The sequence below is a fragment of the Sipha flava genome, unplaced genomic scaffold, assembly GCF_003268045.1.
Source record: "Sipha flava isolate LNK unplaced genomic scaffold, YSA_version1 37_pilon_pilon, whole genome shotgun sequence".
NCBI lineage: Eukaryota > Metazoa > Arthropoda > Insecta > Hemiptera > Aphididae > Sipha > Sipha flava.
The window spans coordinates 3083510-3099996 of NW_020273087.1; the positions used below are offsets into that span (position 1 = coordinate 3083510).

The 16487-nt window shown below is 28.9% G+C and overlaps 3 protein-coding genes across 7 annotated transcripts; 2 read left to right on the plus strand and 1 right to left on the minus strand.

Annotated features, from left to right (window-relative positions):
- Window positions 1-137: 137 nt before the first annotated feature.
- LOC112688242 (splicing factor 3A subunit 1) lies at window positions 138-4385 on the plus strand. Its single transcript, XM_025561344.1, has 13 exons — window positions 138-201; window positions 782-946; window positions 1024-1192; window positions 1260-1573; window positions 1636-1931; window positions 1988-2132; window positions 2202-2384; window positions 2452-2576; window positions 2630-2939; window positions 3620-3723; window positions 3801-3908; window positions 3970-4143; window positions 4207-4385. Exons 1-13 carry the CDS (start codon window positions 138-140, stop codon window positions 4306-4308), a joined length of 2259 nt encoding a protein of 752 aa, XP_025417129.1. The 3' UTR covers window positions 4309-4385.
- Window positions 4365-13257, minus strand: LOC112688244 (xylulose kinase). Of its 3 annotated transcripts, none has more exons than XM_025561346.1 (11): window positions 13061-13257; window positions 10275-10490; window positions 7011-7250; window positions 6423-6602; window positions 6244-6345; window positions 6041-6172; window positions 5678-5976; window positions 5032-5321; window positions 4814-4911; window positions 4591-4746; window positions 4365-4526 (listed from the first exon to the last, which is right to left on the minus strand). In XM_025561346.1, exons 2-11 carry the CDS (start codon window positions 10386-10388, stop codon window positions 4452-4454), a joined length of 1686 nt encoding a protein of 561 aa, XP_025417131.1. In that variant the 5' UTR covers window positions 10389-10490; window positions 13061-13257; the 3' UTR covers window positions 4365-4451. The 3 variants fall into 3 exon arrangements, with proteins under 3 accessions (XP_025417131.1, XP_025417132.1, XP_025417130.1); XM_025561347.1 differs by lacking the exon at window positions 13061-13257 and adding an exon at window positions 10555-10840; XM_025561345.1 differs by lacking the exon at window positions 13061-13257 and having other exon boundaries at window positions 10275-10840.
- Window positions 13258-13359: 102 nt separating this feature from the next.
- On the plus strand, window positions 13360-16126 carry LOC112688245 (SAC3 domain-containing protein 1-like). 3 transcript variants are annotated; one of them, XM_025561351.1, is made up of 7 exons: window positions 13360-13567; window positions 13639-13794; window positions 13859-14020; window positions 14928-15134; window positions 15360-15497; window positions 15555-15744; window positions 15820-16126. In XM_025561351.1, exons 2-7 carry the CDS (start codon window positions 13688-13690, stop codon window positions 15880-15882), a joined length of 867 nt encoding a protein of 288 aa, XP_025417136.1. In that variant the 5' UTR covers window positions 13360-13567; window positions 13639-13687; the 3' UTR covers window positions 15883-16126. The 3 variants fall into 3 exon arrangements, with proteins under 3 accessions (XP_025417136.1, XP_025417133.1, XP_025417135.1); XM_025561348.1 differs by having other exon boundaries at window positions 13360-13563; XM_025561350.1 differs by having other exon boundaries at window positions 13360-13563; window positions 15567-15744.
- The last annotated feature ends 361 nt before the right edge of the window (window positions 16127-16487 follow it).

Below are 16487 nucleotides of genomic sequence, written 5' to 3' on the forward strand. Positions count from 1 at the left end.
AATCACGTTAAAATGTAAAATATTTCTTAAACAAAATCTTTCAAAATATCATTATCATTACCGTTGACAATATTAAAACAAGTGTTTTGCATAATAATCTTTTCATCTTAAAATAATAGTTTATTAAAATTTTCAAGATGCCCGAAGGTGTTGAAGAAGTTCCTACTATAGGAATTATTTATCCACCCCCTGAAGTAAGGAGTATCCTTTGGCACATAACTATTACTGTTTAATTTAAATTTAACACGTTTGCTACAAATTCATTTATTAAAAAACTTTTGGGTGTACCATGAGTGTACTTGAGATTTCAGTATATTTTGTGTTTGATGCAAAATCTATGTAATTTATTTTTATAAACTTGTAAATAAAAGTACACAAAAGCATGAATGGTCAAAAAACCTGAGCGCCCTCATAGTTACCAACATGTTAAATTATGATTTTAGTTTTATTGCACAGAAAAATTATGTTTTGTTTCAAATATTTGACGTTAACTATTAATTATATTATTGACTATCTATATATATATATTAACTATTATATTTAACTGTTGTAGCTGTTTGATGTCTCTTTATTCATATATATTCTATTTTTGTTCTCAATTATTTTATTATGATTTTATTTATTATTATTTTATCAGTTGGAATAGCTAGATAAACCTCCTGATTAGCTCTCTGGTAAGTGTTGTTAGTGGAGTTATAATATCTGAGTTATCATTTCTAAGTTTGAAGTTATGTATGTAGCTCTTAATTTAAAATAGTTCCTTAACTATATCTTAATCAAGATATTGTTGATAAAACTGCAAGTTTTGTGGCAAGAAATGGACCAGAATTTGAGTCTCGTATTCGTCAAAATGAATTGGGCAATCCAAAATTTAATTTTCTTACCCAAGGTGATCCCTACCATGCTTACTATGTACATAAAGTTAAGGATCTAAGGGAAAAAGCTGGTGAGTGCTTGTTTTGTTTATTGTTGGACTAACGATTTATCCATAATAATATTATTTATATTTGTTATTTTATTTAGCACAAGAACCAGCTTTACCACCAAAAGAAACAAAAAGTGTATCAACTGCCACCCAACTCAAACAGCAAGAACTTCTAAAACAAGTACAAGAAGCAATATTTGTTCCAAAAGAGCCACCTGAAGAGTTTGAATTTATAGCTGATCCTCCATCAATTTCAGCTTTAGACTTGTATGTATTACTTCAGAAATTTTTAATTATATCTTTCAATATTAACTGATTATTCTTGAAATTTTAGAGACATAGTAAAGCTGACAGCACTATTTGTTGCTCGCAATGGCCGACAATTTTTAACTAATTTGATGGCAAGGGAACAACGTAATTTCCAATTTGACTTTTTACGCCCACAACATTCATTATTCCAATATTTTACAAAACTTCTTGAACAGTATACTAAGGTATTGATGCCTCCCAAAGATCTGATGAAAGTTTTAAAAGAAGAAAGTTATAATCGTCAAAAAATTCTAGAGGATGTCAAGTATCGTTCTGAATGGCAAAAACATCAAGATGCTTTACGAAGAAAAGAAGAACAGCTTATAGAAAAAGAAAGATGTAAGTTTCTACTTGATTACTAGTGGTTTAAATAATGTTACACAGTTTATACATTTTTTTAGTGGCCTATGCTCAAATTGACTGGCATGATTTTGTTGTTGTTGAAACTGTGGACTTTCAGTATGGTGAGATTGGAAATTTCCCTCCACCAACTACTCCTGATCAAGTTGGTGTACGCACATTAATGCAAGAGCGTGTGGATAATGGAGAAGAAACTGTTGAAATGAGTGATGGAGAAGACAATATGCAAGTTGACAGTGATGATGAAATGGAAAAACGTGGCAGTAGTAGGATGTATGTACCAGAAAGTGAACTGAGAGTTCCTGGTGAAGAAAAATCTAGTAGAGACAACAATCAAGTAAAATTCTTAATTATATTATATTTTTATTTATTTATTCATTTAAATAAAAATAGGTTCAAGACATGGATGAATCATCTAGTGATGAAGATGGTGATTTACCACCTGGTGTTTCCAAAACTGATAGCCGTTCGAACCAAATGACTCAGCCACCTGTTCCAGAAAAAGTTATTGTCAAAAAAGGATATAATCCAAAACAAAGTAAAATTAAATTTTTTAGCATTAAATTTTTTATTCCAAGATGTACTTTAATGAACATAATATTTATAGTTGTTCGAGCGCCAGTTAAAGCACCTCCAGAGGAATATTTAATATCTCCAATTACTGGTGAGAAGATTCCTGCTAGTAAAGTTCAAGAACATATGAGAATTGGATTGTTGGATCCTCGTTGGGTTGAACAACGAGACAAACACATTAGTGATAAAATGAACCAGGAATCAGTATATGCTCCAGGTAATAATTATCTGTGTTTTGATTTTTTTTTTTTAATATTTAGTGTATTAAATTATCTTGTATCTAGGAGCTGCTATTGAGGCAAGTTTAAAACAATTGGCTGAACGTCGTACTGATATATTTGGTGTTGGCGTTGAAGAAACTGCTATTGGTAAAAAAATTGGAGAAGAAGAAACTAGAAAAGATGATAAGGTATAAAGTAACAAAACATATGAAGTAAACAGCAACTAATACATTTTTTTTAGGCTACTTGGGATGGTCACACTTCTAGTGTAGAAGCTGCAACTCGTGCAGCTCGAGCTAATATAACGTTAGAAGATCAAATACATCAGATACACAAAGTGAAAGGTTTGATTCATGATGATGAAAAAGAAAAAATTGGACCTAAACCTGTGTCAGGTAATGTAACTATTTCGCATCCACCAACTTCTCAAGCTGTTTCCGTTCAAATGTCTATGGCTAGTAATATGCAAAATGCAATGATGCAGCCACATGCTCCTAATATTATGCAATCTCAACCTATGATGATGGTTCAGCAACAGCAACAAATGATGGGTAAGTTTATTGTAATGATTTACTAGTTAAAGTTTTAAATTCTAAAAAGTAAAAACTATGTTCTACTAGAGTTAAAAAGAAACCATTGATAGAAAAATATAACTATGTATAATGTTACACTTGATTTTTTTTCCACTGAGTGTTTAATTATTATGATGTAATATTTTGGAATAATATACATTATGGTGTCAATCTCTGAGTAGAAATTATACATTTGAAATTGATTTAATCTCAAAGTTATTAAAAAAAAAAATTGATGAGTTCTTATGGCTAACTGTGTGGTATGTGAATAACTTACTGGTTACATATATTAATCTGTTGGGATAGTTATTGACATTGCAGTTTCTTTTTAATGTAAATAAAGTTTAAATTTAGTATAATAATTCTATTTTTGATAATTTATTATTTATATTTACTTAATAAGTGTTGGTTTGATAAATAATTTCCATTTATCTTTATCTTTCCAGTAATCTTTTGATATTAATTTAAATAAAAATAAAAAATGGTAATACATTTGAGTATAAATCAGTTTTGTTAAAACATGCACTGTACCTATTTTGTATTTAGAATATTTATCATGACTGTATATGTAGTAAGTAGATAATTGATACAATATTTTACTGTGAACAATTTATTTTTCTCTAATAATCATTAATTTAAATGAATCTTATATGTTATAGTTCCACAACCTCAAGCTTATCAAGTCATGCAACAGCAAATGCCTCCAAATCCATTTTTGGGTGCTGCTAGAGGAATGATGCAACCACCATTGCCTCAGGGTCTAGTATGTACATCTTATATTTGTAATAGTTAAGAATTTTTTTTTTTAACATTTATTCTATTTTATTTAATTTTTTCTAGCCTGGAATGAAGCATGGAATTGAAATAGCTGAAGATGAACCCCTTATGAAAAAACAAAAGACCGAAGAATCATTAGAGCCTGAAATACAGTTCATGATGAAGTTTAATGTAAATATATTGAAATATATTTCTAATTATCTCCAAATCATCTAATTAAATTACATTTTAGGGTCCAGTTATGTTTAATGTTGCAACGCCAATCCTTACTGATAAACCAGAATGGGCTCTTAATGGACAAATATTAAATGTAACATTACCTCTGCAAGATACAGTAGCTGTAATTAAGACGAAAATTCATGAATTAACTGGGATGCCACCTGGCAAACAAAAGCTGCAATGTGATGTAAGTTGACAAGTTTAATCTGTAAAAATAATATGTCTACTAATCTTTGATAAAATTCTTTAGGGCTTGTTCTTCAAAGATTCCAATACACTAGCTTATTATAATATAGGACCCGGATCAACTATTCATTTACAATTGAAAGAACGTGGTGGCCGTAAAAAGTAATTGTAAACCAACATAAGAATTTTTAGGTTTCTGTAAGCAATATAAAAATTAATAAATTCTATATATATCATATAAAATTTAATTTTAATTAAGTATCAACAACATAATTTAACTGTATAATTAACCGTGTTTCAATATGAATCTTATGTTCTTATTTTACAGTCAGGCAATATATCTTTAATAATCTTATTGTACCGTGCAACCATTGGAGTATAAATCTAAAAATAATAACAATAAATTAGAAACTACTTGTACAAATATGTCTTACATTTTTTGACTTACTTCATAAGCATCTTTATGAGGTGAACATACTAATTTAGGAGGTGGAATGGTATTGATTACTATCTGAAATGCATCATTACTATCCTTATTTTTACTTTGAACCAAACCGTGTTTTGCCTGATAAGCAGCACCCAAAACTGCTGAATTTGCAGCTTCCTGACATTGAATTTATTGACAGTTAACATTTTTAAACATCAAAGAAAAATTAAATTAATACACTAACTTGTGTATAAACAGGTGCATTAAAAACATCAGATAAAACTTGTAGTATTGTGTTATTGGTTGAAGCACCTCCTGTAGCTATGATCCTTGTATTAACATCTGTTTACAATTATTTTAATTTTATTTTTTTATACTAGTTGTATTAGTTACTTTACTATATTGAATTATTATTTATTACAATTTTCATTATGGTCGATATAAATGCTACATTATACAAACCTATGTTGAATCCTAAATGTTCAGCATGTGCTCTTTTAGCAATGAACTGACCTTCAACTAATGCTTTGATTTCAATTTCTCGACTAGGAAACCTGTCCATAGGCTCATCATTTTTGTCAAAACGATAGTCACCCTGTATCCATGGAATGATTTCTTGTTCATCATAATAAAGACCTAAGTATCCAAAATTTCCTCTGGGAGTTCTTTCCAAAAGAGTGTTAAAATGATCCCATGATTCATTTGCATAGTGATTTCTCAATCTCTCACGGGTTAATGAACCATTTTTGAAACTTTAAAACGTTCATAATGTATAGAAAATAACAATTATTATAAATTTAATTGAAAAATATAACTATTTCTATTATTTGAATTCAAACCGTATTCTTACTTAATTTTTATCAGAACAATAAGTTATAAGAAAATAAACAGTTTTAGAATGTTATCACTTAATATTATTTATTTTTTATTTAATACTAATTTTATGAATTCATTTAAAGATTTATTATAATTCTTAGTTATAAATTATAAATTTTCATGATTACATAGCATATTTTATTTATAAATTTGAAATCACAATTGCCATTGTACAAATTATTACTATTGTGTACTCATTATAAATATTTTAATGTATATTATGAGTATTTACCACAGTAGAACCATGTACGCATCTTTATTTATTGGACTGACTAGGACATGTCCTTCTGCAAGGCATTTGGGCTCATCCAGTGACAAAAATAAAGTGTCACTGGTGCCTAAACTTATGGCTATGTCATTTTTGCTTAGACATAGGCCAGCCAAGGACGCTGGATTATCTCCAGTGAATGATATAATTCTGCATTCAGAATTAAATCCGAACCGCTCTACATAATAATTACTAATTGGACCCAAATCAGTATTCGATGGCACAGTTGACCCTAATCTGGATTCCAGTCCCGGTGCACAAGCCTAAAACACACAACAAAACTTTAGAAATATTTCAAACAAATCAATATGTATGGCATAAAATTACTTCTAAACACGTTTTCGACCACTGTTTAGTTTTTATGTCGAAAAGATTCATCCCAGAACCATCGGACCAATCAATTGGCGCGTAAGCGCCGAGAAATAACGAACATCCGAAACTGCTGACTAGCGATATTCTCTAAAAATATGATTGAAATAAATTGAGTAAACCAATAAATATAAATTAACATGCTTAAATAATTGTCCAACTTCTGTATTCTGGTAGGCTCCTGGTTTGTTTTCAGCTATTTTAGCGATTTGTGGCCCCGAGAATCTCTCATACGCTTTTGATCCGGTCAAATCAGCCAATTGCTAAAATTAAATAAATCATAATAGTAAATATCGATTCATTCCTTACTACTGCCATCAGTTGCGTTTTAATACTTAACCTGTGGTCCTCCGACAGCATCTTCGAGGTTCTTACATTGTTTAGACGTACTCGAATCCATCCAAACCGGAGAATTAACTATGGAAAAACATGACGCCAGTTGTGTGTGCAGAAACCCAGACGGATTAAGGGTCTTCAGCGTCTTTTCAGAACCATTTGTCCAATAAACCGTTCCGTGTTGCTGTTCAAAATGTATTACAGTTTTTAGTTTCTATTCTTAGTTCATAAGCAGGACCACGTTATAAAATTAAAGCAGTTGATAACGAAACAAAACTGAATTAAAATATCTTAAATTCAAGAAATCGAGTATTATGGTAAAATCTAAGTAACCTTTTTTTCACATATAATTTTTCGAGCACCAATGTCAACTGTCAAATTTGTACGAAAAATGAATATTGGTAAAGGCAGTTAGAAGACACTTAAAATAGTTCATTTCTATCGCCAGTAACGTAATCCTCGTAATCGTCATCGTATCGCTTATTTTTTATGTTTTTTTATAATTACTTATTGATTCAAAATATACATTGTAATAATTGTTTAATCATCGATTGTATATAGTAATCCGATGAAAAAAAAATATTATATTTACCTGTCCGGAACCAGAGACTGCAGCAACGGTACTCAAATCGGCACCGCACACCTGTAATCGGTCCAATAATACATCCAAGGCTTTGACCCACATAACTGTAGGCGCTGTTACCTCGCGGTGCTGTTTATCTTTGCCCTTAATCACGCCACCATGGGTCCGGAACTCTTGGAGCTCCGTATCGAAATGCACGGTAGCTTCGAAGATCTTGTGTAGTGAATCGTCCACAATAACTCCTTTAAGCTGTTGAAATGTTTATCACGTATCAATAACAAGGCATAAATCTATACATCAAATACGCGTGATATAATGACCGATTGCATCTATATAAATAATATTAGGCTCTGTCCATTAAAAGTAGCTGCGGTATGACTCGACACTGGAGTTGCGTAACCACAGTTAGCCGATCGTCATAATGTCATTCGTGCTTGTCGAAAATACCATACCTATTATTCATCTCTCTACTGAATCCTTTAACAAATAATATAATACACGTTCATTCTGTATTATATGCAAATTATGCCCAAAACGAATTATTCGCAATGATCAGAAGAAATATTATATTTCATAAATACATTTTCAATTAGTAATGTGATAATCCAATTCAATTCTAAATGTGAACAGACGAAAAATCCATATAGAATTATATCAACTACAGTCTACTAGTGTACAACAGTATATCCAATACCCTATTGTCTACATAGTAATCGGTAATCGGTAAGCATAATAAATAAATAAAATACCCAACTTTCTAGACTTGAGAGCAAACATATTTTACATATAGATTAATTTAGCGATAATCTTAGAAAAAACACATATTTAAACAAAAATTAATTAATTTTATAATATTTGTTAATTACCAACATATTACAGGTACTTGTTAATATAAGTTAAATATTTAGAAAATAACATGTCAACATTATATTATGTTTCTCATTATTTATTTCTCAATTATTTTAACGTACCATTTGGAATAGTATAACATTTTGTTTTTAAAATAAAATTGTTAACTGTAAAAGAGTATAATTATAAAATAATATAAGTAGTATTGTATTATTGCTAATAACGAGCGTCATAATAATTCATAGATAACATTGACTTGTAGTATATTTTGAACCATTATTTTCTGATTAAATATACAAATTATTATAGACTATAATCAATTTATAGTCAACGATATTAGTAATGAACGTGAATACTGCATATAAAAATGTATATGTAATAGACGCCTGCTGTTTTTATCATTAATAAATGTTTTATGAGATTTATACCTAAATATTAATAAATCGTAAATTCATAATTGTTCAGATATTCTGATTCTTCATTGTATACGAGCATAGCCGTCATAAAGAGGGAGAGGACAAATGAGATAAGCGACCTAGGGCGTCCAAAGTATAATGAATTTAGAGGGCGTCATAAAAATGAATGATAATAAGAAAAAATTGGTGTTTTACTTTAAATATGCATTAAGCATTAATTTTCCTTTCATACTGACATTTCTAAGATGAGTACCTATCAAATTGTATATTATATACTATAAAATATAAAATTATTCAAATAGTATGTTACATATCAACAATAATGTATAAATATTACCGAAGGATGGAATATTATTGTATTTTTATTGTTATTATTTATTTATTATTATTAATATCATTATTGTTTTATATATTAATATTATTATTAATGATTATTTATGATTACAAATTATGACTTTGTAAGTATTCTATAGGTCCAGATGGAAGCATTGCGCAAGCAAGTTAGACTCGGTCTTCAATTAAACACAAAAAAATTTAAAAAATAGTTCTGTATAGGTAGTATGTTCCAAATACCATAACAACTATACCATAGTACATAGATTTAACTTTATACTCCGACGAATATTATCTGTGAATTATAATAACTACATTATTACAATATTATACAACTATTTACTATTATAATTGACATATGTTAAAAAAATCTATAGTATAATTGTGGTATTTACTCTGAATGCTTATGTTAATATATTATATATAACTTATAATTATATGCACTTTATGAAAAGATACAAATACTGTTTAAAATTTTTTTGTATTGTTTTGTATATAAAATTTTTTTTTTATAATTTAGCCAAAATAATGAAATATGTGTCAACAGTATGGCACTGTATACAATTATGAAGTAAACATTTAATAATTCTAGGTCTTCTTATGTTTGCATTCATCCAGTCAACTATTAGAGAATATCAAACCCACTTTTGAATAATGCGTTTGCCGAATATACTATACTGCTTGATACTGAGTGCTTATGTTATAACTTATAATTAACGAATTATATTGTATGATGTAACATATTTTTTTCAAATCTTATCCACTGATATACTTGAAACTGAATTTGTAAATAAAAAATACAAAATAAAATAAGTTGGGATAAGTTAACAATTTAGGGTAAAAATATATTAAAACAATAGATACTATAATTAAATAAATCATAAAGAAGGTTAATGTAATTAACGGAAGTTCCGAAAACGTAGGCGGACCCGTCTTTAAAAAATAGGTACATAAATATTTTTGTCGCCTACGGTTGTGAGCCGCACCTAAATGGTTAAAATTGTTGCAGAAACAACGTTTCTATAGAGCATGAATACTCATATTATACATCACAGATTTTACGAATGTTTCATATAATAACATGCTAAAACTACCAATTACCAGCTAATTTGTTCATAAAATACTGTGCAAAGTATAATGATTCATGTCATGAGTACTTATTCTCAATACACACGCATTATGCACTTTGTGCACACACACGTAAAGCTTTTTAATAGCTTAAGTTATTTTTTATTTGTTATGTTCACTTATATTGCTAAATGGAATAAATTAAAATTACATATCACAAATAGAACGCATTCTAAACACCAACTGGGTAATTCAAGAAAACAAATGTACCAAAAATATGCCGAAGTATAATAGTACCTAAATAATGTGCGTGTGCGTAGAACACAAGCGTATGTAAAATAATATATAATTAATGTTGATTGGAAAACGGTTTAGAAGTTGAGGTCAAACCGCACGCGAAATAACTTTGTAGATTATTTTTCAAAATATAAACGCACACGAGTAAACAGAATGTTCTTTACCAGCGTACACAACAGTAGCTTATAGTAGCAATGAAGCATAAAAATAATACCTATTATTTTTACACAATAATAACTATAATCGTTTCTATCGAGAATTATGTACACAACGGTCGGTTTGTTGTTGCGTCAAAAGCAATTATACCCACCTGTTGTGTGCTGAAATCCAGTCCCAAGTACGAGATAGGCATATCAGCAGCCGGTGGAAACACGTCTCGATAATGACGGTGAAGTCCGTCGTCCGTCGCTGGTTTGCTTGCCATTGTGACTACTGCAGCTTCCGCCGCAACCGTCGATCGGTAACGACGAACTCGCGACGGAGACGTTACTATCTGCTTGGCAGGTCAGATGTCTCGGCGGAGCAACTGAAAACGGAATAGCGTAAAAAGTAGCGGTGGTACGTGCGTGTATATGAAAAGATAATATTACTGTGCGATCGTAAACAATAAATACGGATTAAGAAAACGAAGAAACGAGAACACGAACGTAACGCAGAAAAAAAAACAATCGAATCGTGTGGCGTTTTATATATGTATGTATGAAAAATACGTGTATTTTAACCGATGCAAGATCGTCACAATAGTTATGTTATTGTACATGCATGTACATTATCGAGTGATCAACACGTGGTCGAGACCGGTGCCGTTTGCGATGACTGAACAAAACAACTACAGAAAATACCGTTCGTGCGGTGCGCGAGCGCGCTCGCGAGTGAACGGCGAAGACGGTGGCCATCATTCTCTTTGACAAGGAGAGAAGTCGTGAAGTGAAAAAATAATAACAACGATCAAATAAAAAGTATACGTTTTTCGGACCGTGACGCGCGCCATGATGTCAGTAGACCGCGCGAGGCAACTCTTTACAACTCCGCTCGTCCGTCCCGCGCTAACCACCTACCTACATAACATTATACATTATCGTATTTTAACACACAAAATTCAAAATAATGTAATGTTACATTTTTTCTAACCCTCCCAAAAAAAAAAAAAAAAAATTCTGGATACGCCACTGGCAATAGTAGTACCAATAGATCGTAAATCTGAATTCGTAATTACTACAACATGATCTTTAGGGAGAGGGGGTTAATCGCTCCAACACCTCCCTCTAAATTACGTGTCTGATTAAATAAAACTTTAAAAAATATAAAAAAATACGTAGCCAATTTGAATTATGCGTGGCTAATCTCGATTCCATCAATACTACGAGTACATAAGTTTCACGTAATTATCTATCTAAGTATTTGGACCAAATCCGTAAAGTTGAGTTTTATCGATTAGTCGATTTGAATATTTGAAAACAAAATAAAAATGATGATACAAAGGTAATATATGATGTTATTTAAAATCGTTTTGTTAAACCACAAGAAATACGTGCAGAAAATTGCCTTTTTTTAGATGTAATACAAATTAATTATGAAAATCGATTTTAACGCACTTAAGTTTACTTAAAATAGTAAATTAAGGATGTAATATTATTATTGTTGGCAGGGAGTTGATGTCAAAAATAAGTTTGCAATGTATTTTTCAAATATTCTAGAAACTTAAAAGAATACAAAAATCACGACTATCAACACACAAAACAACACAGCATGTTTATAATATAATATATACAATTTTATACATATAATAATAATTTTAATACAACTTCATCACGCATACTTAAATGTAATTTTGGCATTCATTTTTGACATATCCTATACACAATTTGTACTTATGTGATATGTATAATATTTACATATTTACATTGTACATATTAAATTTTCAATCGATTAAGTTTCAGCAATTAATTATTATTAATTAAAATATAGAATTTTACTTTTAAATTTACAATACATCACTAAAATACGTGTAGTGTTTTCCGTGTTACGAAAAGGTGTGTGTAGTGCATTTATATGTTTTATTTTATTTCAACCAAGTACTGAGCGACGTAGAAAAAAATATACTATAACTAAAAATATTAAACCTAATTGCATATTGCATACACATGCAACGAGCTGGTAGTAAATAATATTATACTTGAAGTCGGAATAAAAATAATATCTAACATCGGTAATTTGTTGACCATTAACCAAGTAACCAACTTGAGCAGTTGTGTGCACGCTTTGATACGGATTTGGTTTAGCTGGGTAGGAGATGGTTGAGCGTGAACATATGAAAACTGGTAACAGGACTGTACCAGTGCATCAGTTGTGAACGGTGAGCACATTTTACCGTTAAGGCTGAATGTCAGATTGAAGATAATACTGTTTGGAATAATATTGATTTTATAATATTTAAAAGGACAATGCAACGCTTTATCTGTACTCTTCACACTATTGGCTATTTCGATTTTTTGTTTTCAAACCTGTTGGGTACAAATATACGATTGATAAGAAAATGACAAAAGTTCAGGACCGTCTCTACCCAAACATTTTCTCGAAAAGTTTAAACAAAATAAATCTTTTTAGTCGGAAAAATGGGGTGTAGGAACTTTCAATCGATCGACGGCCAACCGGCTTCTATACACTTTTACATTTAGTTCCCGAATTGGATTGATGATCGTTGAGTATCGAGAAAAACATCAAACAACACGGTATTGAGTTTTATAAAAATTATCGTCGAAAATCGAAATATAACGTAGGAAAAAAGTCGTTATATACTTAAGCACATTGTTTCTACACACATTAATGTTAGAGTGAAATTTGTTACAAGTTTACAACAAAATACCAACTTTAATTTATATTAATTAAAATCAAAAAGTTGGACTTGGAGTTATGTATCTAACTACTCATATATATTTTCAACACAAGTAAAAATGAAAAATCGATCAATGAACAAAGATGGTAGTGTTGAAAATGTCTTATAACATACAACTTATATCTATATGTTATAGCATGTTTTACGTAAACTTTATGTACACTCTTAATATTTATGAAAAAATAACCATAAATACCTACCAAGTTGTGACGTCAACATTTCATTGGAATAGATTTCTTTTTCGTTAACATGAACGTTAACATATACGTAAACAGTAAAATATGAAATAAAGTGAAATAAATAAGTAATTTTATCAAGTTTCAACAAGACAATGAATAGAAATATTAGATTTACATTGTATGATTTCTATAATAATTTTGGATAGAAAAGTATATTGGTTATATATTACTATGTATACTAATCATGTATTACCCATGAACTTGTGAAATTGTTATCATTACGATATTTTGATTTAACTTTGATAACAGCAAAGCATTATATCACAGAAGTTCTGTGATTAGACCACATGGACTGTGATTAAAGATTTTACTATTCTATTTTTATGTGATATAATTTTATTATTAGACTATGGCCGTACAGAAGACTACAGTTAAAAAATTATTGTCTAAAAAAAAAGCTAATTAATAATGTCACCTGTGAAAGGGAAGTGCATGCAAATGTGTCCCAAGGAGGAGATTACCTTGTGGGTATATCTAATACTTGATACTGAACATGATACAAGTTCATAATCACATATACTTGATCTTGGTTTGTCTAGGCGAAAACATCAACATTCCATACATCTGTTGGAAAATGATCCACAAAAAATGGTAAAATGTTTTAGTCGTTCGGCTGCAGGTTGTTTATTAGACAAACCACATCTTTTAAGACCTCCATCAGTCTTGATAGATACTATTTCATATCTTATTAAAGAGTAAATTGAACAATTGGTAGCAAAGTTTTTTAATTATTATTTATAATTTTTTTTATGATTTTAGTGTACTCAAAATTACAACTGTAACATTTAATATTGTGTACGATTTTATTGATGATCGTTTAAATGCTGTAAGGCAAGATGCAACAATACAAGAAGTGTCTAATCAGGATTGGATTGCTATTTTACCACCTATTATTCGATTTCATGCATATGCAGCTTATAAGTAAGTTAGTGCAAGTACTAAACATATAGATTTTATAGCCTAAAATTCTAAAAAATGAGAGACTGTTAAAAGTTTTAATGTAATCATATTTTGTTTTGATATAAGGGATATATTAGTCTTACAATTACATTTTTTTTTTCTGTGAAAACTTCTGAGTAGTAAATATATATATATATAAATCTAAAGTTTATGAAAATGATTATTAGATCAAAAATTAAACACATAATATGTTTCATATTAAGTCAGATTTTTTTTAGATTGTTAATTGTTTATTTTTCTAATTAGTTTTTAAAATGTAAGAAAAAATAATTACCAAAATTCTTATTCCCAGCAACTCTTTATTTATTTATGTTTAAAATATAATTTTTTTGTTTTGTGACATTGCTTTATATAAATCTAATAATTATAATTTTACTTTTGATTGATAAACCAAAATATTTTATCCAACTTTTTTTGGAGGTTTTCAAAATTGAAGTACAGTAAAATTATTGTTATTTTTTAAATTTTTTATTTATTAGAATTAAAGGCTTTTTAAAATAATATGTATTGAATACAAAATATTATATAAATACAGTATTGTTATCATGAATTAAATTAAAAAACTAAGGTTTAATAATAAAAATAACAATTTTTCCAAGTATTGATGTTTTATTGTATGTTACAGTGAACTAAATTCAGATTTTTTTTTATGTCATAATAAACCATTGTTTATTAATTAATATAAATAAAGATGACTACTGCAGCATAAAGCTGTATTTTTTTATGGTCACATATGTTATATTATACCTGTTATTCTTATTTGCTACCTGTATTAAAAGGGCTCAGCTCATATCTATTCTAAAATTAAAATAATAAATATTGTATGATAAAACATGTTCATAACAAAATTATTATTTCTTTTTCTTAGATGCTATGAATATGATGTAAATACATTTGATCCATTTTTAAACATGAAACATTTTCATGAGTGTATTTTTAAATTGATTAAAATATTATTAACTGAATCCAATGAATTAACTGATGAACTTAGTTCTGAAATGGTATCTCTTCTGATTACAGCCAATTTAGGTGACTATAATGTTCTTCAACAAGCTTTACCGTTTATATCAAAAAAGTAAGTTTATTTGTATTAAAATTATTTTTTGCAGAGATTACAGTACTATTTTGTATGCATGAATAATTTAAATTATTATTATTACCAATGTTATCAATATAACTTATTAACATATATTTGATTATTAAATTATTATTCTATTGAATACATAATAAGCATATTACTTTATCTATATTTTACTATGATTATTTATATAACTAATAATTAAGTTAATTTGTGCTTTAGAAATATTTTAATACAAAAAGCAGTGCAGTTATCATTAAGTATAATGAATGGATATTTTGGATTGTTATTAAAAACATACAATGAGTTTCCAAAAATCCATCAGTGTGTTATAAGCATTCAGCTACCGTTACTTAGAAAGTATGAGCACACATTTTAACATTAATATTATAGTTAAATTTTTTAAAATTATTTTAGGTATATTTTAAGATCTATGTGTTCAGGATTAAATTGCAAAAATAATCACTATCCAATATCAAATTTAACTATTATTTTGCTTCATGATGATAATCAGAAAACAATAAAAGAATGCAATCATTATTCTCTAACTGTGCTTGATGATAAAGCAGAATTATCTAAAGCTTCATTTAATAATCAAGTAGATGAGGTTAAATAATTTTTATATTGACTATTTATATATTTTAGGAACTTTAAAAACATGATTTTTAAATTTTTGTTTTAGTTACATCTGAAAAATAATATAGAACTTAATGTCAATATATCAACAATGATTCTAAATTCTTGAATAAATGCATTCCATATGTTGAGGTATATTAAAGTGTGACGTTGGTTTGCTTCAATCACTGATTAATGCTACGGTTAAACACTGTTGAACATGGTAAGCTGCCAAGACTAAGAGTTTTTCCGAGATGACTATAAAATAGGCTGTCAACTACTGTCAGTCAATGCCATAGTTGCTAAGGCTTTAATTAAAAAAAAAAATATTGATGTTACTACTATTAAATATATAGTTAATTATATATTTGAAATGTTTTTATTATTTTGAACATATAATTATTGATAACTTTTAATCTTATCCTTACATAATGATTTAAAAATAACAACTACCACTGAACTAGCAAAAAACATGTACAAACGTTTCCACCAAAATCTAAACACACATAGCAATACTCTAATATCAGACATGTCCACCATCACCCTTCCAAAAAACCCACCACGCAGACTGAAGCGTAAATGGTGTAGAGACCTATTAAATTAGTATTGGAGGTGTTACCATTGGGTTTCTTCCTCAACATGATATTCATGCTACTTTATTCTATGTAAATATATCAAATTTGCTTATTGTTATTATTGTATACAAATTGTAAATTGTCTTTCTTAATAAAAAAA

Excerpts from the sequence above, each read along its gene's own strand:
- LOC112688242 (XM_025561344.1), top strand. The coding sequence starts at position 138 with ATGCCCGAAGGTGTTGAAGAAGTTCCTACTATAGGAATTATTTATCCA. Across the intron at positions 202-781 it reads TCCACCCCCTGAAGTAAGGA|ATATTGTTGATAAAACTGCA; the intron begins GTATCCTTTGGC and ends ATCTTAATCAAG. Across the intron at positions 3,724-3,800 it reads CACCATTGCCTCAGGGTCTA|CCTGGAATGAAGCATGGAAT; the intron begins GTATGTACATCT and ends AATTTTTTCTAG.
- LOC112688244 (XM_025561346.1), bottom strand. The coding sequence starts at position 10,388 with ATGGCAAGCAAACCAGCGACGGACGACGGACTTCACCGTCATTATCGA. Across the intron at positions 5,977-6,040 it reads GGTCGAAAACGTGTTTAGAA|GCTTGTGCACCGGGACTGGA; the intron begins GTAATTTTATGC and ends TGTGTGTTTTAG. Across the intron at positions 4,747-4,813 it reads ATGCACCTGTTTATACACAA|GAAGCTGCAAATTCAGCAGT; the intron begins GTTAGTGTATTA and ends ATTCAATGTCAG.
- LOC112688245 (XM_025561348.1), top strand. The coding sequence starts at position 13,508 with ATGTCACCTGTGAAAGGGAAGTGCATGCAAATGTGTCCCAAGGAGGAG. Across the intron at positions 14,021-14,927 it reads CATGCATATGCAGCTTATAA|ATGCTATGAATATGATGTAA; the intron begins GTAAGTTAGTGC and ends TCTTTTTCTTAG. Across the intron at positions 15,135-15,359 it reads TTACCGTTTATATCAAAAAA|AAATATTTTAATACAAAAAG; the intron begins GTAAGTTTATTT and ends TTTGTGCTTTAG.